Raw genomic sequence first — 22285 nt, forward strand, 5'->3', positions numbered from 1 at the left:
GGGGGGCTGGAGATCCAGTGGGTCTCCAGCCCCCCTAACCCCCCCCCCCCCAGCATCCATTCAATGTCCCTGGTGGCCCAGTAAGGAACCTGACCCGACTGCCCCAGCAACAGGGGGCCCGGAGGTCCGGCGGACCTCCGGGCCCCCTGACCCCCCCCCCCCCCAGGACACAGGCTCAGGGGGGCTGGAGATCCAGTGGGTCTCCAGCCCCCCAACCATCCCCCACCTGGTGGTCTAGCAGCCCTTCCCCACCCCCTACCTCCTCTTCTATCAGCGCCGCCTGAAAAAATGGTGGTACCCAGCCCTGCCCACTGCATCCTGGGATGCACTGGGCGGTCTTCATACCATATAAAGGTATCCCCTATCATATATAAGTGAAGCCCTGTCCAGTGCATCTCAAGATGCACTGGGCAGGGTGCCACCATTTTGAAGGCAGCATTGAAAAGGAGGGAGTGTATTACTCCCTCCTCCACCACGGAGGTAAGGGAAGGCAGGTTGGCCGCTAGACCACCAGGGCAGGTGGGGGTTCTGTTGGCAGGCCATGGGCCACCAGGGATTTTTGGGGGGTTGTTTGGGGGGGGGGGGAGGTTAGAGGGATTGGAGATCCACTGGATCTTCAGCCCCTCAGGCTCTTGTGTTGGGGGGATTGGAGATCCACTGGACCTCCAGCCCCCATGTTGCTGTTTGGGGGGGGGGGGCTTGGGGGGGACCACTAGGCCACCAGGGCTGAGCGATGGTGGGGGTTCAATGGATTCACAGGACATAGTGGCAGCTCAGGCTGCCTGACTCTGAAGGGGTGGGGGCGGGAGCAGAGCATTAACCTTAACGCTAGCTGTGAGCTTGCGTAGGGTTAAAGTGCTATTCTGCTCCTACGATCAGTGCTGTTGAAATCTACCTTAAATGAGCTCTGCACTATTGCCTCTCACCAGCGAAGTTTGCCCAATGATCATGGGTGCTAGTGGCATCTAGCACCCTTATTTACCATTGATCATCGGCTGAGGGGAAGTTATCAACATGGGCTACTGTTAAGTTAGGATATTTTAGTACATCGGATGGGCGGGGATAGAGACTTCTTGCAGGGTCAGTTGGGGATGGAGGAGATTCCGGTGGAGATGGGCTGGGAGGGGTTAGATTCCATCAGGGATGGGTGAAGTTTCTGTCCCCATGGAACTCTTTAGCTCAGGACTGATGACTGACATTCCTAAACCCATGGTTTTCAGTTGTAGCTTCCCCCCTTTTTGGGAACAAACACAGCTGCTCTCAGTAAAATTCCTCCTTTTGCAGACATAAAAACATGAAAGCAGATAAGGGCCAAATGGCCCATCCAGTCTGCCCATCCTTAATAACCATTAACTCTTCCTTTCCTAAGGGATCCCACATGCCCGTCCCATGATTTCTTAAATTCTGACACAGTCCTTGTCTCCACAACCTCCACCACCCTTTCGATGAAAGAGTATTTTCTTTGACAGGAGCGATCAACATTTAAGAGCACAATCTCTCTAGATGTAGTTTTATAGATATATGCAAAGCTGTGCTGATTCATTTTGGTTGTGTCCACTTTTCTCTTGGTATCCCCTTCCAAACTGTACCTTGGGGAAGTTTCCAAAAGCTATTGTGTCAAGTAATACTAGAGATGGGCTGTTGTTAAAACCTGAAAACAAGCAGGAAAAAAACATGAAAATGTGTGTGGGTCTGTTGTGGTGGTGGTGGTGGTGGGGGTGGGGGTGGGGGTTGTCGATAAAAGTGTGCACTGCACTCTCTTGAAAGAGTGCAACCTATTTGGAAAAAAGGGCATCCTCTTTTCCAGATCGTATGCCAATACAAATATCCAGTGTACCTGAATGTAACTCACCTTGAGCTACTATTGAAAAAGGTGTGAGCAAATCCAAATAACAAATTAATAAATGCACAAACCACTGTGCAGTCGCAAATAGTGCATATTATGGGGAAAAGCGCAAGCACTGTATAACTTTGCTCCTGTGGTGACAAAATGGCCAAACAAAACCAATGGAAATAAACAATTCCAGAAACAACATGGAAAATGGCATGAAACAAAAATGTTCTGTTTGCCCATCCCTAATAAATACCAATTTCCATAACAAAGGATGTCTTTTGAAAACTGCCCCCCCCCCCCCCCCCCAGATGGATGAAAGGATGCACATTGTACCATAATACGTTTTCCATTTTTGCATGTTGCACATAATGTTCCTGGGGCAGGGTTAGGTCTGGGAAGTCAGCATAGAAAAGGAAGATGCAGAGGGAGGAGTGGCCTAGTGGTGGACTCTAGTCCTGAGGAACTGAGTTCAATTCCCACTTCAGGCACAGGCAGCTCCTTGTGACTCTGAGCAAGTCACTTAACCCTCCATTGCCCCAGGTACAAATAAGTACCTAAGCCACATTGAGACTGCCATGAGTGAGAAAGCACAGGGTACAAATAATAAATAAATAAAAGATGAAATGTTTGCAGGTACCATTTCATGGGCCTATTTTCAAAGGGAAAGTATGTTTGTACCTTCCTTTTCTAAACTGGTGCACAGTCTTGGGGGTACTTGTGTGCTCTGCAACTTTGCATTCATATATGAAACTGCCCCATAAGGGAGACATTCACTTCAAAAAGATTTTGTTATTTTGTATGTCTGCCACAGAGTGAAAGGGTACACGTTACTATGAAGAAATGGAGGAGGGTTTCTTAAGGAGCTCATGGGTTGGTGGTTGAATTGTTATAGGCTGTCTCAGATGCTTCTGAAGATATTAGTTTAAGATTAAAGATATGCAAGCTGTTCACAGTCAGTGTTAGACATGCTTGGGCCTAGGAAAGGGCCCCTAAGCCCTGTGTGAGTTTGTGCCTCCTTCAGCCCCTTATGGCATGGGAACCCAGGGCAATTGCCCTGGTTGCAACCCCTTAACACCTGCCCTGATTCTTTTATGACAAAAGATTTGTTCTGTAAGCAGGTAAAGGATGAATGCACTGTCTGCTTTTTGAGGGAATGGGATTATACACCTTAAGCCAATTTCCCCATCACTTCTGAGGGCAACTTCCACTAGTCATAGAAATTGTGATATCAACAATTAATCATTAAAAGCCTGCATCCATGTCTGGGAGCATACAGAAGCTCAAAGGTGCCATGCTGATCTTTCCTCTATTGTGGCTGTTGCTGGGACTACAGTTAGCAGACTTAGTTGAGGGGAGGCCTTGAAATGTGCCATAGGATGGGTAAAAGGGAGAGGACCTGGGCAGGGGTCATGAAGACAGGACTGGAAGCAAAAAGACACAAAAGGCTATGGGAAAGAGGTTATGAGCAGGGACACTGCTCATAAATAACACATGGGCCTTTGTTCTGAGTGTCCCAGTGCCCTGAATGATGTATTCTTACACCAACACTCAAGTCCCTCTGTGTTTAGACTGTTGAATGGGACATTCCTGCCCTTAAAGGTGTTAGGAATCCTCCTGCCAGCTCTAAATATTGAAGGAAATGGACAGATCCCCCAGAACACTCTGAAATCAGCAGCTCTACAGAAAACACCTTCCCACCCCTCCTTACCCTGCAATGAGTCATAGAATAGGTGTTATCTGAAAGATGGTCTTGGGGGGGGGGGGGGGGTCCTGGAATTTGAACTTACACTTACTACTACTACTTAACATTTCACTTCTGTCCATGCTTATCTTATGCTTTGTTGAATTTCTACTGTTTAGCAGCCACTACCCCTACTCGTTGTGAACTCATCAAAAGGAGTCAAAGAGCTGAGTAGCGCTATAGAAATGATTAGTAGTAGAGCCAGGACAAAGGATGGCAGGGCAGAATACACGAAACCTACAAAGCAACTGTCCACAATTTATCAAAATATTCACAGTCGTGTGTGTGGTAGTGGTGAAGTATAGAAGCTACTGGTCACAGTCGGACACCATACCTGTAAATCTCTCCCATTCTTAGCATCCAATTTTTCTGCAGATATTATGTTTACTACCCACCTTTGTAGACTTGATCCATCTTGGCACAGAAGGGTTTAGTGAAGCAATAAAATAATGCACAAATTCGTTCTGCAAGCATAATTGGCTGCCTGTCTCCCACACACTCACTGTCTCAGAATGAAAGGAAATGAAGCTATGGGGTCGCTCTGGTGGTACTACATTTGACACCGACTTAGCTCTGTTGCTAATCATGCCTAGGAGCTCACAAGGGATAGTAGGCATGAAAGGCGGCAGCACATTCGTGTCGTCAGGATTCAAAGAACTGTAGGGTAACAATGTTTTCGTGTGTTGCAAAGCAGTTAAAAATAAACGGGAAAATGACAAAGTAGAGCAAATAACAGTATGCTAAAAGGGTACAAAAGGACCTTAATTAACCAGTGTCTGCAGTTTTAGCGTTCTCATGCACCTGTCAGAGAGCCACATAATCAGTTCTAGCTAAGAGTGTCTTGTGATTTCCCAGCCCGTCCGCTCACTTGGGGCGGGGTCTGGGCGGCTCCCGCGGGAAGAAGCGAGGGGAAGGGATAACAAATCGGAAGTAGAGAAAGGGAGGGGGTAGCGCAAGGAGGCCTTAATCCAGCCTCCTTAGGGTAGCACTACGGGTGGAAAGCGGATGTCTTCTCGCATTACTCTTCTCACCCCTCCCAAGCGTGGGAAGCGAGCAACTCCTGTCTCTTGGCCTTCGCCTCTGAATCGCCCCCGGTGGCAGCTTCTGGTATTGCAGGAGAGGGAAGCGAGGCGGCAGAGTCCCGGATCCCGGAGCTGCGAGGCTTGGGTGCGATGCGGGGCGCGCTGTGAACGGCTGGGAGCGCTGTATGGCCGGGGCCAGGCGCGATGCAGGTCGTAACAGGGATGGGATCCAGCCTCCTGCTGGCTGCAGGCCGGAGAGTATCCCAGGTGAGTGCCAGACTGCCGGGTCGGGGAGGACGCTGAGTCGGCACAAAGTTTGTAAATTGCAGCTTGCCAGAAAAGATCGACTTGTGGGTGCACTGCGATGCTTTTTTTATGCTCGGGGTTATGTTTCGCTGTAGATCCAAGCGAATATGGAGTCGAGAGGAACTTTTGTGATTTAAAGAGATGCTGAAGTCCGGAAGCTACAGCATGCCAACTAGGGTTGTACAAAGTCCATGGCTAATGTCTTGCATCGCCCCTCTGTCCTTTCAGCTGGGATCGGGGTTCGGGGTATGTGACGTGGTTAAGGCGAGCAGGGGAAGGAGAAGGCTGCTGCTTGCTTCCACCCTCTTGGCTTCTGAGCTGCTGAATTAGCTGCATCAAGGAGTGAGTAATAGATTGCATGTCAGGACTCTTTAGTCCACTGCGAACCTCTGTATTGGGGATTGGCCCTTTTCCATTAAAATCATTTCTTAAGAACAGTTTCATGATTCACCATTAGAGATGCCGGAGGGGTCAAGAGTCTGCCGCTCTTCATCACTGGTCTGTTTTTGTTCACTTCATGGCGTCTTGCTCCCGGCTTAGACGGATTACATTTAATGCTGTAGTTTGAAAGGTCGGGTCTCAGCGTTCTCTGTGCACCAGGAGAGGTTGGAGTGTAAAGACCTTTCTGTCCATCACTTCTCCAGAACACACTGCACAAGTGGAAGTGGTATAGTGCTGCTGACTGTATTGTAAGAGCTTAGCTACCGAGCGTGGCCGTGTTTTTTTTTTTAATGTGTGTTACCGAAATTGTGTAATTTTGTTATATCAGGGCAACCCCGAATGGAAGTCAAAAACTTCAAAAAGGGCCATGGTCAAGACCTGAAATCTGGCACTATAAGGGCACCTAAACCGATGACTAATAAAAATGGAATGTACAGTTGTCACGTTTTTACAGAGCTTGCTTATTTTAACTTTTTTTTCTATAATATTTTTAAAAAATCTTCTTTGAATAATATTGTATTTGTCTACACATTTTGGAGTCAGGTCTCTTAGGGGTCCTATTTACTGAGCTGTAGTAAGCGCTAGTGTGTGCTTGCTGCAGCTTTAAAAAGGGCTTACAGTGGTATGCCCTCTAGGCATCCTATGGTAAGTTCCTAAGGGGGTCTTTTACTAAAGTTTAGCTCGAAGTTATCTGCAGCAGGACCCATAGGAATAAAATGCGCTCTGTTGTAGATGACTCGAGCTAAGCTTTAGTAAAAGACCCCCTAAGTGGCATGTGCAAAAAAAATATTTTCAATCTTTGTGCAGAGGGCGCATGTCTGGGGGCGGAGAGTGGGTATTTTAGCACTAATCAGTTTGTGCATTCACATTACTGTGTGCTGACTAGCACAGGATTACAACAGGAGCCCTTATTACCTGTAAAATAGGTGTTGGTAAATGCTCCCATGGTATCGTTTTTAAACAGGCACACACTAATGGCAACTATTTATTTCTTTTAAATTGTACATAATGCCACACTGGGAAAAGACCAAGGGTCCATCGAGCCCAGCATCCTGTCCACGACAGCGACCAATCCAGGCCAAGGGCACCTGGCAAGCTTCCCAAACGTACAAACATTCTATACATGTTATTCCTGGAATTGTGGATTTTTCCCAAGTGCATTTAGTAGTGGTTTATGGACTTGTCCTTTAGGAAACCGTCTAACCCCTTTTTAAACTCTGCTAAGCTAACCGCCTTCACCACGTCTGGCAACGAATTCCAGAGTTTAATTACGCATTGGGTGAAGAAAACTTTTCTCCGATTTGTTTTAAATTAACTACACTAATTTGGCCATTTTCCAGCAGTTTTAAAAATGGCCTTAGCACGCTGGAAGGATCTGCATAAGAGGCACACTAAGGCCAATTTTTACTGCAGCTTGGTAAAAGGTCTCCTTAGCACATATGCCTTTTGTACCAAGGATGAGATATGTAAGGCCTATACTGAAATTTGGATTTAGCTCATGGTGAGTTACATTTCAGATCCAATAAGTATTTTTCAGCCACAGAGAGATGCATTCTGAGGGGCTGATGTAATGTATTAGAACGCTACACAGAAAACCAGTGCGGTATCCTAACGTGCTGAAAAAAATCTTTTACCCCAATGTAGTAAACTAAGGGCATGCAAATTACAGTGGTGTTAAAAATGTTGTGCAGACAAAAAAAAAATCACACATTGTCATAGTTTGCTGTATCAGGTTTTTTTTTTTTTGTCTCCCTACCTGCCAGGACCCAGGAGTAGCCTGGACTAAATAATCTCTGAAGTGGGGTGGCAACCAGGCCCATGAGCCACAGGTTCTCAGGTGAACAGCTGGACTTCACTTCAGGTGACCCTGTTGTTCCTGCATAGGAGCCCTGAGCTGAAGTAAAGATTCTGCACTAAGGAGGAATATATATATATATATAATCAAAATGTAGCACGTTATGTATTTATTTATTTTAGATCAGGTGCCATTACTGATCCAGCAGGTTGCTCTACTACTCCGTGTGATTGTTTTTCTGTACATTTTCCATGCTAAGACTCTTAGCATGTTAACCTTACTCCTAATGCAAGACTCTTCTTGCATTAGGAGTAAGGTTAACATGGGAAAATCAACCATTGCTCAAAGCCTGAAAGTTTATCGACCTTCAAGGGACTTGAGATCACAAGACCATTGCCTTTTGAATGTTCCTTCTGTTCGTCAAGTTTATCTTGATTGGGCCTGTATGTGTTATTTTGTTGTGAGACCAGTAATGTGGTACACACTTCCTGTAGAAATGCGTCAAATTACCTCACTACCAATTTTTTTTAAAAACAGACTTTTTTGTTTCCTGAGGCATTTTGCTGATCAGTTAAATTTTATCCTGAACTTTGTTTTTTTTTTTTTTTTTCCTTTTATTCTATGGAGGTTGTATGTTTTATGAGTGTAAGTTGTAACCCACTTAGATGTATTGGATAGGCAGGATATAAATTTGATAGATAAATCAACCAACCAACCACTGTGCTAAAAAGATAATGTCGCTTATTCCATTGGCCCCTAAGTTTGTTTTTGTTTTTTTTTTACTTGAGGCAGTAGATGTTGAAGTGACTTGTCCGGGATCACAAAGTGTGGGATTTGAACCATGGCTTCCCTGGTTCCTGGCTTACTGCTGTAACCACTAGGCTACTTCCCTACTCTTTGTAGGAAATGACCCAGTGATCTGATCCTTTCTTCATTAGGCATTTTCCATTTATTTCAGCATATCTGACTGGATGCTTGTAGCAGGGTCTTATCTTACAGTTTTCAGTTATCACATTTTCTTTAGGAAGGTTAGGCCAGTGTTTGTAGTAACATGCTATCTTCATCAAAGGATTTGATTATTATCTAAAAACAGACAATTACATGCTTGCTGTCTCATAATCATGTAGACCATTTTCTCTTGTATGGAAATAGATGGTTTAAGAACTCCTGAGGCATTCTGTGCAAAATGTTTAAAACTCAATGAGTTTGTCCCATAAGAAAAGTGTTTGTGGTCGTTATACCTGTGTTACTATCTCAATTCGTTGCCAGAGAATGTGGTAAAGGTGGTTAGCTTAGCAGGGTTTAAAAAGGGTCTGGACAGCTTCCTAAAGGGAAAGTCCATAGACCATTATTAAATTGACTTGGGGAAAATCCACTGCTTATTTCTGGGATAAGCAGCATAAAATGTATTGAGCTTTTTTGGGATCTTGCCAGGTATTTGTGACCTGGATTGGCCACTGTTGGAAACAGGATGCGGCTTGATGGACCTTTGGTCTGTCCCAGTGTGGCAATACTTATGTACTTGTCAAAATTATGGAAGCAATGATTACTTCCCAATTTGTCAGTTATTTAGAATCCCATCATGTACTATATTTCTCACAATTGGATTTCAGAAAGGGCTACGGCACGGAAACGGTTCTGATAGCAGAGGTTAAAACTTGGTTGAGTAAAGGTTGCCAGGTCTTACTAATTGTTGACAGCAGCATTTGATGTGGTAGATCATCAGGTTTTATTGTATTTGCTTGAGGAGGTTGATATTACTGGTACTTCTTTAAAGTGATTTAAAGCTGTTTTTTTTTTTTTTGACCATGGCATGATTATATAGTAAAGATGAACAACTCATTTTCTGTATCATGGTCAAATGGTTGTGGCGTCCCTCAAGGGATCTCCTCTATTGCCTATTTTGTTCTATTTATTTATTAGGATTTTATTTACTGCCTTTTGAAGGAATTCACTCAAGGTGGTGTACAGTAAGAATAAATCAAACATGAGCAATAGACAATTACAGCTAGTGGCCTAGTGGTTAGGGTGGTGGACTTTGGTCCTGAGGAACTGAGTTCGATTCCCGGCACAGGCAGCTCCTTGTAACTCTGGGCAAGTCACTTAACCCTCCATCGCCTGCCGCATTGAGCCTGCCATGAGTGGGAAAGCGCGGGGTACAAATGTAACAAAAAAAAAAAAAATAACAGTACAAAGTATGGCATAGTATATTACTTACCATTTCAACACAATATGTAATAGAACATTTTAATTGACAGTGTAGGGTATAAGCAAAGATGGAACATATAGATAAGATAGTAAGAGTAGTTTGAAAATAAGGTGACTAATTTAAACAAAGGTGCACATGAGGTCAGAGAAATGGTTAAATATTATCTCAACTAGGGTCGGAGTGGATAAACATGTGATCTTATTTTCACTTGGGAGAGAATTGGAAAAACACAGTACGAAGTATTTTATCTGTCTTTATATTACTTTACTGCCCCCCATTGTTGGTCCTGCTTTTGGTATAAGGATAGTAGGTGAACATTGTGTTAACTGAAACTGAATATTGAGAAAAATGTATTTCTTTCTCCGTTTCAGGCTGCTTGGTTTCAAATTTTGGTCATTAATAAAACGACTTTTGCACTAGTTTCTGAAATGAAGGCTTTGGATATAGCTTTGGATAGCATTCTAATATTTGATAAACATATAGCTCAACTTGCTAAAAATTTTATTTTATATCTGAGGCGGCTCCGACAAGTTCACAATTGCTTTGAATGTTCCCAATTTAAACTTATAACTCCAGCTTTAATTCTCAGTCAGTTGGACTATTGCAACTCATTGTGGGATCTTTTTAAGGCGCGCTAAAAATGAGCAGGTGTTAAACGCTAGACACCCATAAGAACATATGGGCATCTGTAGTGTTTAGCGCATGCTAAAAACGCTAGCATACTTTTGTAGAGGACCCCCTGTATATGGATTATAGTGCCTCTCTTCTAAAGCAACTGTTGACATTCCAAAATACGGCAGTTAGACTAGTCTACTCAGCCGGGAAATTTGATAAAGCAACTCCTCTTTCGATAAGTGCATTGGCTGCCTGTGCTGGCCAGGATTACGGGCCCTGTTTACTGAGGCGCATTGGCATTTTTAACGTGCCTACAATTAATGCATGCGTGCTAACTGTGTAGGTGCCTCTAAGGATATTGTAGGCACGTACATGGTTGACGTGCATTAAAGATACTAATGCACCTGTAGCTCTGCTTAGTAAACAGGGTCCTATGTTTAATGGTGTTTAAAAATGTATTTATTTGTATCCCACATTTTCCCACCGATTTGCAGGCTCAATGTGGCTTGCATGGTACTGCAACGGCGTTTGCCAGTTGCGGTATGAACAAATACAGATGTTGTGGTAAAAGAAGGTTCGTGTTTAGTAGATACATTGGGGAAGTTAGGGAGGCAGGGGCGTAGCCAGACAACAGATTTTGGGTGGGCCTAGGCAAGAAGTGGGTGGGCAACAAGTGTTCTTCCCCCCCCCCCCCCCCACTACCACCAAAAAAAAAATATCTCAGCTGGCAGGAAAACGCTTCTTTCCACCTTGGTAGTCTGAAGCAGGCATGCACTGAAAACTGAGCATGTGCAGGTGCCAGTATCATGGAGAGTAGCGTTTTTATTACCATCAAGGGGAAGTCTTCAGTTGGCGGAGCTTGGAATTCCCACCAGCTACCACTAAACGTGTGCTACTGTTGGGTGGGCCTGAGCCCTAAGTGGGTGGGCCCTGGCCCACCTAGGCCCACCTGTGGCTACGCCACTGTAGGGAGGGGGGATGAGGGTTAAGGTATGTCCATTACAGTCTTTGGTTTTGCAGTGTCGCAGGAACTTAGGTTTTTATGTTGGGTCGGTGGGGTATGCCTTTTTGAACAGGTTTGTTTTTAGTTCTTTCTGGAAACTTAGGTGGTCGTTCGTTGTTTTTATTATCTTTGGCAGAGCGTTCCATAGTTGTGCGCTTAAGTAAGAAAATCTGGATACATAAGTTGATTTGTATTTGAGTCCTTTAGTACTTGGGTAGTGGAGATTGAGGTAAGTTCCTGCTGATCTTGCTGTGTTTCTGGTTCGTAGGTCTATGAGGTCTGTCATGTATCCCGGGGCTTCGCCGTATATAATTTTATGAACCATGGTGTTGCAATGCCGTAATACAATGCAATGCGTTCTTTGATTGGGAGCCATTGCAGTTTTTCTCTGAGGGGTTTGGCACTACCATAATGTGTTTTTCCAAATTAAGACATCTTATGATATTGCATTTTCCTCCATCTAGAGGCGTTCAGTATTTTTAAATTGTCTTTTACTTATTTGTTGAGAAATGCCTGGAATGGACTTCCAAAGGATCTTAGATGTTTTGAATGTTTATCTGGCATTTAGGAAACGATTGAAAATGTGGCTTTTTCATCAGCATTTAAGTCATAATGCCTAAGAATTCTATGTAATGAGTTCCTTTTGTAATTTTCTGGGCTATTTCCAGTTTTGTTTTTTTGTAATTGGCATTAAACTGAGCAAGTATATATGGAATATAAGCAAATAATAATGTAAAGAATGTGTGTGCTTCCACTTTGAAAATCGCCTAAGGAAAACATACCTGCAGACATCTGTATCTTTTTGTGTTAGTAGTTTTTGTGTAAACTAATGTGCATACTTTGGAAATTCGGAACTGTGCATGTTTTTCCAAACCCTGCTCTCAGGATCTGCGCTCCCTACAATGGGTACAAATACAGGTGAAATGGCGATAACCAAAAGTAAGGTGGGTGGTTGTATAAATGCCCATTTCAGTAGGAAAAAAATGGGATCCAAGATGGCTGCTTAGGTGAAAGTATGTATGGGTTAAGCTCCTGCTATTTGACTGTTTTCCTCCTTTTCTGTCTATGATGAGGAAATGTGGGGGATGGTTCAGGACTTACCCAGCAATTCCTGCGCCCCAAGTTTGCACTGAACTGATAAACAACACTCCGTAAAAGCAATCCATCTCATACCAGTAATGCATTGTTCAAGGGAGCAGAGGCTGTTATCTGCCCCGAGAGTGTCCCAGGTTACATAGTAACATAGTAAATGACGGCAGATAAAGACCTGTATGGTCCATCCAGTCTGCCCAACAAGATAAACTCATTTACATGGTATGTGATACTTTATATGTATACCTGAGCTTGATTTGTGCTTGCCTTTCTCAGGGCACAGACCGTAGAAGTCTACCCAGCACTGTTCTTGTACTAAGTTCTGGAGCTAATGTTGAAGCTCCTTAAAATTTACACTCCAGCCCATCCCTGTCTATTCAGTCACAATCAGGGCATAGACTGTAGAAGTCTGCCCAGCTCCCATTTTGTTCCCCAATTACCGGTGTCGCCATCCAATCTCCCTTAAGATTCCGCGGAACCATTCCTTCTAAATAGGATTCTTTTGTGTTTCCTTAGCGTCCCTCCGGACCGGCCCAGGATTGGAGTGACAGTTTGTGCACACCTTCCAGCATGTGGAGACTGAGAAACCTCTGACTCTAGAGAGCTGATAAGAGCCCTGGCCATGTGACCCTAGCCTCGGTGTTTTCTCAGTCTCTAGCAGGTAGGAGGTGAGCCCATTAGTCTCTCTTTCTTTACATGAAAAAAAAAAGGGATTGTTACCTTCATTGCGTGGGGTCGTGTTTATCTTCCCCAGGGCAGAGTGCTCAAGCTCTGGTCTCAAGTTCAGGGGTTACTTCACAGATGCATCCTATGTGCTCGGAATTATCTTCAGGTTCTGGGCTTCATGGCAGCAATGATAGAGGTGGTCCCTTGGGCCAGGGCTCACACTCGGCCTCTTCAGTCTTTTCTTCTATCCAGATAGTCTCCTCAGATAGATTCCCTTCAGGTAAGGTTGCCTCTGCATTCTCTGGAGCGCAGCAGCCTCTTCTGGTCGCCGTGGGTGGACAATCTCACCAGGGGGATGCTGCTGGAGTCTCCCCAGTGGATAGTGTTAACGACAGATGCCAGTCTCCGAGGCTGGGGAGCCCATTGTTTGTTTAGGGAGGCTTGCTCAGGGTCAGTGGTCTCCTCTGGAAGTGTCCCAGTCCATCAATTTGTTAGAGACCAGGGCAATTCGGCTGGCTCTGGAGGAGTTTCATTCCTTGTTGAAAAGCCAGGCGATGCGAGTCCTATCAGACGCCACGGTAGTAGCTTATATCAACCGCTAGGGAGGAATGAGGAGTTGACTCTTGCAGAGGGAGGCAGCGAGCCTCATGGCATAGGTGGAGCTTCACCTTAACGCCATCTCGGCTTCCCATGTGGCAGGAGTCGAAAATGTTCAGGCAGATTTTTCTCAGTCGTCACACGCTCGATTCAGGAGAATGGTCTCTTAGCACTCGGGCGTTTCAATTGATAGTGGAACAGTGGGGAGTTCCGGTTCTGGATCTTTTTGCCTCCGATCTCATCGCAAAGGTGCCCCACTTTTTCAGTCGTCAGACTCAGCAGCGGCGGGAATAGATGCCCTCTTACAACAGTGGCCTCCCTGTCTTCTGTACGCATTTCCTCTCTGGCCCCTCTTGGGTCGTCTTTTACAAAGGATCAAGGCTCACGGGGGTCCAGTAGTCCTAGTGGTGCTGGATTGGCCTTGCCGTCTGTGGTACGCAGACCTCCAGCGTCTTCGGTCTGCGGCTCCTCTTTGTCTCCCTGTTCACAGGGATCTTCTGTCTCAAGGCTGTTGTCTTCTTTTTCACTTAAGGACTTAACTCTCAAGACCATATTTTTGGTGGCCATTGCTTCACCTAGGAGAGTCGGAACTCCAAGCCTTTTCCTGTAGGCCTCTGATTTTGGAGTTTTCTAAAGAGCACGTGGTTTTGCGCCCAGTACCTTCTTTATTGCCTAAGATAGTTTCATGGTTTCATCTATCTCAATCGGTCTTTCTACCTGTCCTTAGGTCTTCCTTGGGCACGGAGAGTCAGAGGAAGTTGCGTAAGTTGGACGTTAAAAGGGTTCTTAAGCACTATCCAAGAGTGACTGCCGACTTTCGGCGCTTGGACCATCTGTTTGTACTCCTGACTGGTTCGCGGAAGGGCTTCGCCGTGTGTAAGCCCACTATGATGCATATTTTCAAAGCACTTAGCCTTCCAAAGTTCCGTAGAAACCTATGGAACTTTGGAAGGCTAAGTGCTTTGAAAATATGCCTCTATTTCTCGGTGGCTCAAGGAGCCTACATTCTGGCCGGCAGATCAGTCCCTGAGGGGGGTTAAGGCTCACTCCACAAGGGGACAAGCAGCTTCATGGGCGGAGCGGTTCTTGGTCCCACCTACAGACATCTGTAAGGCAGCAACGTGGGCTTCTCTGCATTCCTTTTCTAAGCACTATAGACTGGATGTCCAGTATCATCAGGAGGTGATCTTTGCCACTCGAGTACTCACAGCAGGTTTACTGGGGTCCTTTCCTTAAGACTACTGCTTTGTTACTTCCCATCAGTCTAATCCTGGGCCGGTCCAGAAACACTAAGGAAGGAGAAATTAGACCTTATCTGCTAATTTTCTTTCCTTTAGTCCCTTCGGACCGGCCCAGGTCCCTCCCGTATTATTTGAACAGTGGTTACTTGTACATAGTTCCGGAGCACAGTTCTATAAGAGTCCTACGACGGAGTTGCTTTGCTAGTTTACAGTTGTTTACAAGATAAAATACAATAAATCACTCAAAGTGTTATGCCATACCTCATCTCCTTTTGGTGTTGCGTGTGAGCATTGTATTACGGCTTTGCCATCCTTCAAACACGTTTTATGAGTTCTTTGTGGCTGCTTAGATTCCAGGGAGCACAGAAGGTTGGTCTTTCTCTTCTTTCTTGCTCTTAGTCAAATACTGGCTTTCTAGAGTCAAAAGTTTCTCAGTCTCCACCTGCTGGAAGGCGTGTACAACCCGTCAGTCCAATCTTGGGCCGGTCAGGAGGGACTAAAGGAAAGCAAATTAGCAGGCAAGGTGTAATTTCTCCTTATCCCACACATGTTTGAATTCCATTACCATTTTTATCACCACCTCCCGCGGGAGGGCATACCACAATTCTCTAGGGGGGCCCTTTTACTAAGCTGTGTAGGAGCCTACGTGCACCAATTCGGAACTACTGCGTGGCCCGGGCGGTAATTTCATTTTTTATCCGCATCCACTACGCACGCCGGGAAATTATATTTTAGTTTCCGGTGTGTAGTTCTAACCGGGTGGTAATCGGCATTCTTTGCTTGCAGATGATTACTCCTTGGTTAACGCGTGAGACTTTACCGCCAAGTCAGTGGATGGTGGTAAGGTCTCAGGCCAAAATGGGCGCGTGTCAATTTGATTTTGCCGAATGTCCATTTACGGCAAAAAAGGCCTTTTTTTTGCATGCACGCTGAAAAATGGACCTGCGCGCATCTGATACATGCATTTACAATAGCGCGGGCCATTTTTCAGCGGACCTTAGTAAAATGATCCCCAGATTTCTTCAAGAGTGAACTCTGCAGGCTTCTCTAGAGTTTGTCATAAGAATTTATGTATCCTGCATCTCGGCATCCAAAACTGACTGCAGTCCTTTAGGACAGTTTACAGATATAATCATTTTTCTGTTCTTTCTAGCACAATGAAATGTGTGAACAAAATCATACATAAGGGGCCAAGATTGTCCTTTTTCTTTTTTGACTGGCGGCAAAATAACTCTCTGAAATCTTAATAGAACGGGATCAAGTTTGGCATGGAGAAAACAGGTAAGAATAGACAAGTGGTAACTCTAGACAAAAATAGGCATATTTTCAAAGCACTTTGGGAGGCTAAGTTCCTGGAACTTTGGGAGGGGAAAGTGCTTTGAAAATGAGCCTGATAGTCATCCAAATTTGGCCCATTGCTTTTCTATGGGAAAAGCATTTCCGTTAGCTGTAGTAGTGGAACATTTATACATCAAAACATAGCTGAGAAGGAATTGCTCCTTTACATTGCCTCTGCTTTTACAGGTCATAGACACACACATGCACACCTTGAACCACATAAACACAGACACACACTTATGCATATGGTTGTGTACAAAAGTTTAGGCACCACTGATCAAGTTGTATTTGTCAGTGAATCCCTTAGTGAACAGAATGTGATGCAACCTTTTAAATGGTAGAGTTAAACAATATATCTTCCTGCAATTTTAATGCAAAGTGCACTCATTGCTGATTTTAATGTATTGAAAATAAGGGAAAATGAATACATCATTTGCAGAAGTTTGGATCTCTTCGAGTTGGTTCATTACTACTTTAAAAAAAATTAGTAAGATAAAACTGTTACTTTTTTTTTTCTCTCAAATGAAGACAATGCCACGGTAGAAAGTACCTGTATATAATATGTCAACCATTTTGGTTATATCAAGAATCTAATACAGCTAAAGAATAAATACTCTGACCCTTCTAACTTCTCAGACTGTGGCTGCTATGTCTACTTTCAACAACCAGGCGCTCATCTGAGCATCTGAAAATGAAGATAATTCACTCTTTTAAAGTAGAGGAAGGATTCTTCCCAGTTAGTGATTTCAACTGTCAGAGATATGGTTAAGAAATGGAAATTACACAGATCTAGTAGGAGGGAGGAAGAGAAAAGGTGGCACTTCTAGTAGTAATCCACCTCCAGTTTATGACGTGCTGACTTGGTCCTGATTCTGCCATGCCAATCTCTTTGTGTCAACGATTAGGGCCTTAAAAAGGGAGTATAACTGAGAGGCTTGAATAGAGGAAGCCCAATGTCCGTGCCAGGTAACTGAGGAAACTATTATAAAGAAAATTACAGAGCACATAGGTAAACAAACATGTTTTTTAATGGGAGAGTCAGCATGGATTCAGCCAAGGGAAGTCTTGCCTTACCAAGTTGCTTTATTTCTTTAATGGTATAAATAAAAATGTGGATAAAGGTGAGCCGGTTGATGTAGTGTATCTACATTTTCAGAAAGCATTGATTAAAGTTCCTCATGAGAGACTTCTGAGAGAATTTAAAGAGTCAATGGATAGGAGGCAATGTCCTTCTGTGGATTAGGGTTTGCTTATTGGACAGAAAACAGAAGGTAGGGTTAAATGGTCATTTCTCTCAATGGAGAAGGTGAACAGTGGGGTGCCACAGGGATCTGTACTGGGACTGATGCTATTTAACATATTTATAAATGATCTGGAAAATGGAATAATGAGTGAGGTGATTACATTTGCAGATGACATAAAACTATTCAAAAGTTGTCAAAACACATGTGGACTGAAAATTTGCAGGAAGACCTTAGGAAACTGGAAGATCCAAATGGCAGATGAAATTTAATGTGGACAATGCAAAGTGATTCATATTGGAAAGCGTAACCCAAATCATAGTTACTTGATACTAGGGTCCACCTTAGGAGTCATCACCCAAGAAAAATATCTAAGTGGTGTTGTAGACAATATACAGAAATCTTCTGGCCAGTGGCAGTGGCCAAAAAAGCAAACAAGATGCTAAGAAAAATAAGACCAAGAATACTGTAATGCCTCTGTATTGCTCCATGGTGTAACCTCACCTTGAGTATTATGTTCAGTTCTGGTCGCCGTATCTCAAAAAATATAGTGGAATTAGAAAAGGTTCAAAGAACAACAACCAAAATGATAAAGGGGATGGAACCCCTCTCGTATGAGGAAAAGCTAGAGTAAAGCTGTTGAGGCTCTTCAGCTTGGAAAAGAGATGGATGAGGGGAGATATGACTGAGGTCTACAAAATCCTGAGTGGTGTGGTGTAGAACAAATAGAAGTGAATCAATTTTTTTTTGCTCTTTCAAAAAGTAAAAAGAGTAGGGGACACTCGCTGAACTTACATGGAAATACATTTAAAAAACACAGGAAATATTTTTTCACTCAACAAATAGTTAAGCTTTGGAACTCATTGCCATAGGATGTGGTAACAGTGGTTAGCACATCTGGGTTTAAAAGTTTTTGGACAAAGTCCATAGTCTAGTATTGAGACAGTCATGGAGAATCCACTGCATGCCCAGGGAATGCTAGCTTGGAATGTTTCTACTATTTGGGTTTCTGCCAGGTATTTGTGATCTGGATTGGCCACTGTCTGAAACAGGATACGGGGCTAGATGGACCATTGGTTTGACCCGGTATGACTACTCTTATGTTCTTAGGAATAAGTCAGCATACATATTGGGGAGCGAGAAGGTTATAGGGGCAGTGGGGCTGAGGTTTGAGATGGAGGAAAGAGTGAATGTGGGGATAGGGAATAGGAAGAGAATCTGAGGTTCTGCTGACTGAGAACATTAGGGGGGGGGGAGCAGGGAGAGTGAAGGGATCAGGCACGGTGAGGAGAGAGTGACTGATGGGATTGGAAGTACAGTGGAATATGAGGGCATTATCCTTCCTTCTCCTGATTCATGATTCACTCTTTCTCATTTTCTCTCCTACTCTGTGCATACCTCTATCCTCATCTTTCTGCCCTTCATCCCTTAGAGCCCATTTCTATTTCCCTAATCTGAGATGATATTTCTTCCCATTCTAAGATATCTTCCTCTTGCCCTGTTCTCCACCACCTCCTTTTTTTTTTTTTGTTACATTTGTACCCCACACTTTCCCACTCATGGCAGGCTCAATGCGGCTTACATGGGGCAATGGAGGGTTAAGTGACTTTCCCAGAGTCACAAGGAGCTGCCTGTGCCTGAAGTGGGAATCAAACTCAGTTCCTCAGTTCCCCAGGACCAAAGTCCACCACCCTAACCACTAGGCCACTCCTCCACTCCTCCCAGTTCTGATCACTAAAATCCTTCTCTACCACAAATAGACCAAATAACTGGACTCACACACGTTTAGATTTTACATATTCCATTTCTATTTTTACCTTATTGGATTTATAGTGCAAATATATTGAATATTAAGCAACCTCCCCCCCTCACCCGTAGCATTCTGGTAAATTTGTTTCCAAATGCAGCCCCACATTGATATGAGTTTTACACCCTAGCTTAGAAGGCTGTAGATGAATAAATGGAAACTGAGAAGAGGTTGGAATATTCATCAAGGCAATAATCCAAGATGATATACCTCAAAATCAAACGTGACATGCTTATAGGAAATAAAATAATGGTTTTCGAGCAGGCTTCTCAATCCCCAGACTTGAATATTATTGAAAATCTGTGGGGAGATCTCAAGCATCCCAGTGCATTCAAGAAGACCTAAGAATATTTCTGAGCTGAAAGAGTGAGAAAAATTTCCAACAGCAAGAATAGAGAAATTCCTGGCTACAGGAAACACTTGAAGCTGTTATTTCTGTCAAAAAAAAAAAAAAGGTGCTGTGCAGTGTTTACTGGAGTGGTGCCCACACTTTGCACGTAGAAAACTGTGAATATATTTATTTTGAAACTTTAAAAAAAAGCTGCAAATCGTATAGTACATTAAAGACTGCAGAAAGATGATATGTTTAACTTTTTTTCTTTTTCTGTCATGTTTGTGCCAGCTTCTGTTGTTTTAGGAAATTATTGAAACTTACAATTTGACCAGAGGTGCCTAAACTTGGCATCCAATTGTACATACCCACCTGCTTGCACAGTGAGGTTGGAAATAATTCCATGAAGCATGCTTTTCCCATCATATCCCTACTTGCCCACCCCCCTCACTGTTGCACTCCTATCCCTGCTGGACTGGCTTTTACTGGTTTAGATACTTAATTTTTTTAACTGTAAATTTTATTGTGGACTTTAATGAAACAACTATGTAGCTTAATGGTTGATGCATATGGTGGCACAGGCCCAAAATGGACACTTGCCAATTTTAATTTGGCCGCACGTCCATATTCAGCTGAAAAAAGGCCTTTTTTTTTTTTTTCCAGGTGCGCTGAAAGATGGACCTGCGCTTGTCCAAGCACAAAGAAGGGCAGAAGAGACCAAAAGGACCAGACTAAAAACCTCCAAAGGCATTTTGTGTCTGGGTTTTGTTCTAGATAGCACCAGCGTTTTTGCACTCAGTTGTTTTTATTCTATGCAACTTTGGAGGCTACATTTGTATACGTCAATTTGAAGACCCCTGAGGAAGGCCTCTCTGGCCGAAACACGGACCGTGTAGGGTCCTAATAAAATTATTTTTGGTGCTCTTATCGGTTTTTAGTCTGGTCCTTTTGGTCTCTTCCGCCCTTCTTTGTGGTTGTGTATTTTGCGGGAGATTTGGACTCTCTTTGGTTGTTCCCTGCGCTTGTCCAATACACTCGTCTACACCAGCGCAGGCCATTTTTCAGCGCACCTTAGTAAAAGGACCCCCAGAATTGGGAAGGTATCTGCAGCTGGCAGTTGGTGTCCTGTATACAGATGTTTGATAACTTTCTTGACATCAGTTTTTAACTTTTTATTTTTTTTCTGTGCTTATAGGAATCTGGCTGACTAGTTATTCTGTGATCTGATTGTGCATAATAAAGGTTTCTATCTTTAGTTTTATTGTTCTTTTAACTTGTGTGTAGGTGAATATTTTTTCTTTCTTTCTAGAGAATACTTTGCAGGCAGGGGGTGTTGAGGTGATTTCAAGTGCACTTTAAAATTTACCAGGGGTGATTTTGTTCTGTTTGTTATGGGATGATATATATTTTACAGACAAAATCAGCTATATCATTCACTTTCAAATAAACCACACGCACTGCCTTTTTTTGGGGATGTGTTATGATCTTGTTTCCTTAGGGTTTCCTTTTGGTATCTCATCTAGAATTGTCCCTCAGGAATCCTTAATTAAAAGTCTTTCCTATTGCATTCTGTGTGTTTCCCTCGGGCATGCAGGTGTGTGAGCCATACTTTAGAATGCAGACTGGCATCTGTGTGTTTGCTATGCAAGAGTGCCTACCTTTGCGTCTTGGGCAAAAATTATGTGTGTCGCTGATCTGCGGCAGAGAGGTATTTCCCAGGAGGGTCTGGGGTGGAAGGAGGGAAGGGAGGGAGGATATTTGGCAGTTGGGGGCACTGAACATGTATACAGGCATTTTCCCCTTTCTTTTTTGATGGACCTTTTGTAATAGCGATGTGTGTTTGTGTATATACACACTATTTTATAAAAGGTCCATTCAGTATGCGTGTGTATATGTATATATTTTACCATATATTTGTATGTGTATATGAGAGAGAGACACACACAACACACACACACAGATATAGAGATTTATATCTGTCAGGCATATATAATCATTCCAGCTTGTGGTCTGAGTTGTGCTCCTCAGTTCTTTATCTTCTTAATGCACAGGTGATGTTGTACAAAAAAAGACTTAAAAAAATAATTATGGACTGAATTCTATAACTGACGTGAAAAAAGCGCTAACCCTGGGATTCCATGTATCGTGCCGAGATTTCCACACGGAAATCGAAGCATATTTCATAGCAATGTGCATAAGCTAATTGGTTAACAAGCTAATCAGCATTGATAATTGGATGTTAACCAATTATCAGCATTATTGGCATTAATTAGAATTTCCACGCAGAACTGTCTAAGCATATTCTGTAATATAGTGCATAAATTCTAAGTCACGAAGTTGAAAAGTGGGTATGCCATGGGTGTTTCTAAAACTTGTGTGCGTGGTTATAGAATACAACCGGTACATGCATAATTTAGGTGTCAGGATTTACACCGTTTTACTGCCTGCAACTAAATTTAGTCGCTTGAAGCAGCGCTCGGAGTAATCTATATACTGTGTGAAAATTTAGGCCCCTGTTTACTAAGGTGTGTTAGCAATTTTGACACGCCTACAATTAGCATGCATGTTAACTGTGTAGGTGCCTGTAGGGATATTGTAGGCGCCTACACAGTTAACGCGCGTTAAAGATAATAACGCGCCTATAACGCTGCTTAGTAAACAGAGCCCTAAAGTTTATTCTTTTAAATTAAGGTGTATTTTATAGAATACATGGGCGCATTTCATTTCTGCGCCATTTAAAAAAATGTTTTTAGTTTTAAGTTACTACTTGTGCATTAACGAGATATAGCACCGAAGAGCACAACTCAAACCACAAGTCTGACATAGATATAAAAATCTCTGTATTTGTGCTCTTGAACTTTGTTTCTGCTAAAGAAGAAATAAGGGTCACTGTATGATTATGCTGTAAGAACTGGTTTGTTGGATTAAGGGGGGGATGTGATTTCTTTAAAAAGTTTTAATTTAGTTCCTTCTTTTTTTTTTGGTCTCCGATTTTTCTTTTATTTT

The 22285-nt window shown here is 43.3% G+C and overlaps 1 protein-coding gene across 3 annotated transcripts in view; it reads left to right on the forward strand.

The window, feature by feature from the left end:
* Positions 1 to 4520: 4520 nt before the first annotated feature.
* Positions 4521 to 22285, forward strand: part of MCUB (mitochondrial calcium uniporter dominant negative beta subunit) — a 149226-nt gene continuing 131461 nt past the window's right edge. The window contains exon 1 of one of the 3 annotated variants that reach the window (XM_030190805.1): positions 4521 to 4864. In XM_030190805.1, coding sequence (XP_030046665.1) covers positions 4802 to 4864 — 63 coding nt within the window. In that variant the 5' untranslated portion in view covers positions 4521 to 4801. Of the gene's footprint in view, positions 4865 to 5140; positions 5246 to 22285 lie in introns of those variants that run through there. The other 2 variants (XM_030190806.1, XM_030190809.1) reach the window with 2 other exon arrangements.

Source organism: Microcaecilia unicolor, chromosome 2 (assembly GCF_901765095.1).
Source record: "Microcaecilia unicolor chromosome 2, aMicUni1.1, whole genome shotgun sequence".
NCBI classification, from domain to species: domain Eukaryota; kingdom Metazoa; phylum Chordata; class Amphibia; order Gymnophiona; family Siphonopidae; genus Microcaecilia; species Microcaecilia unicolor.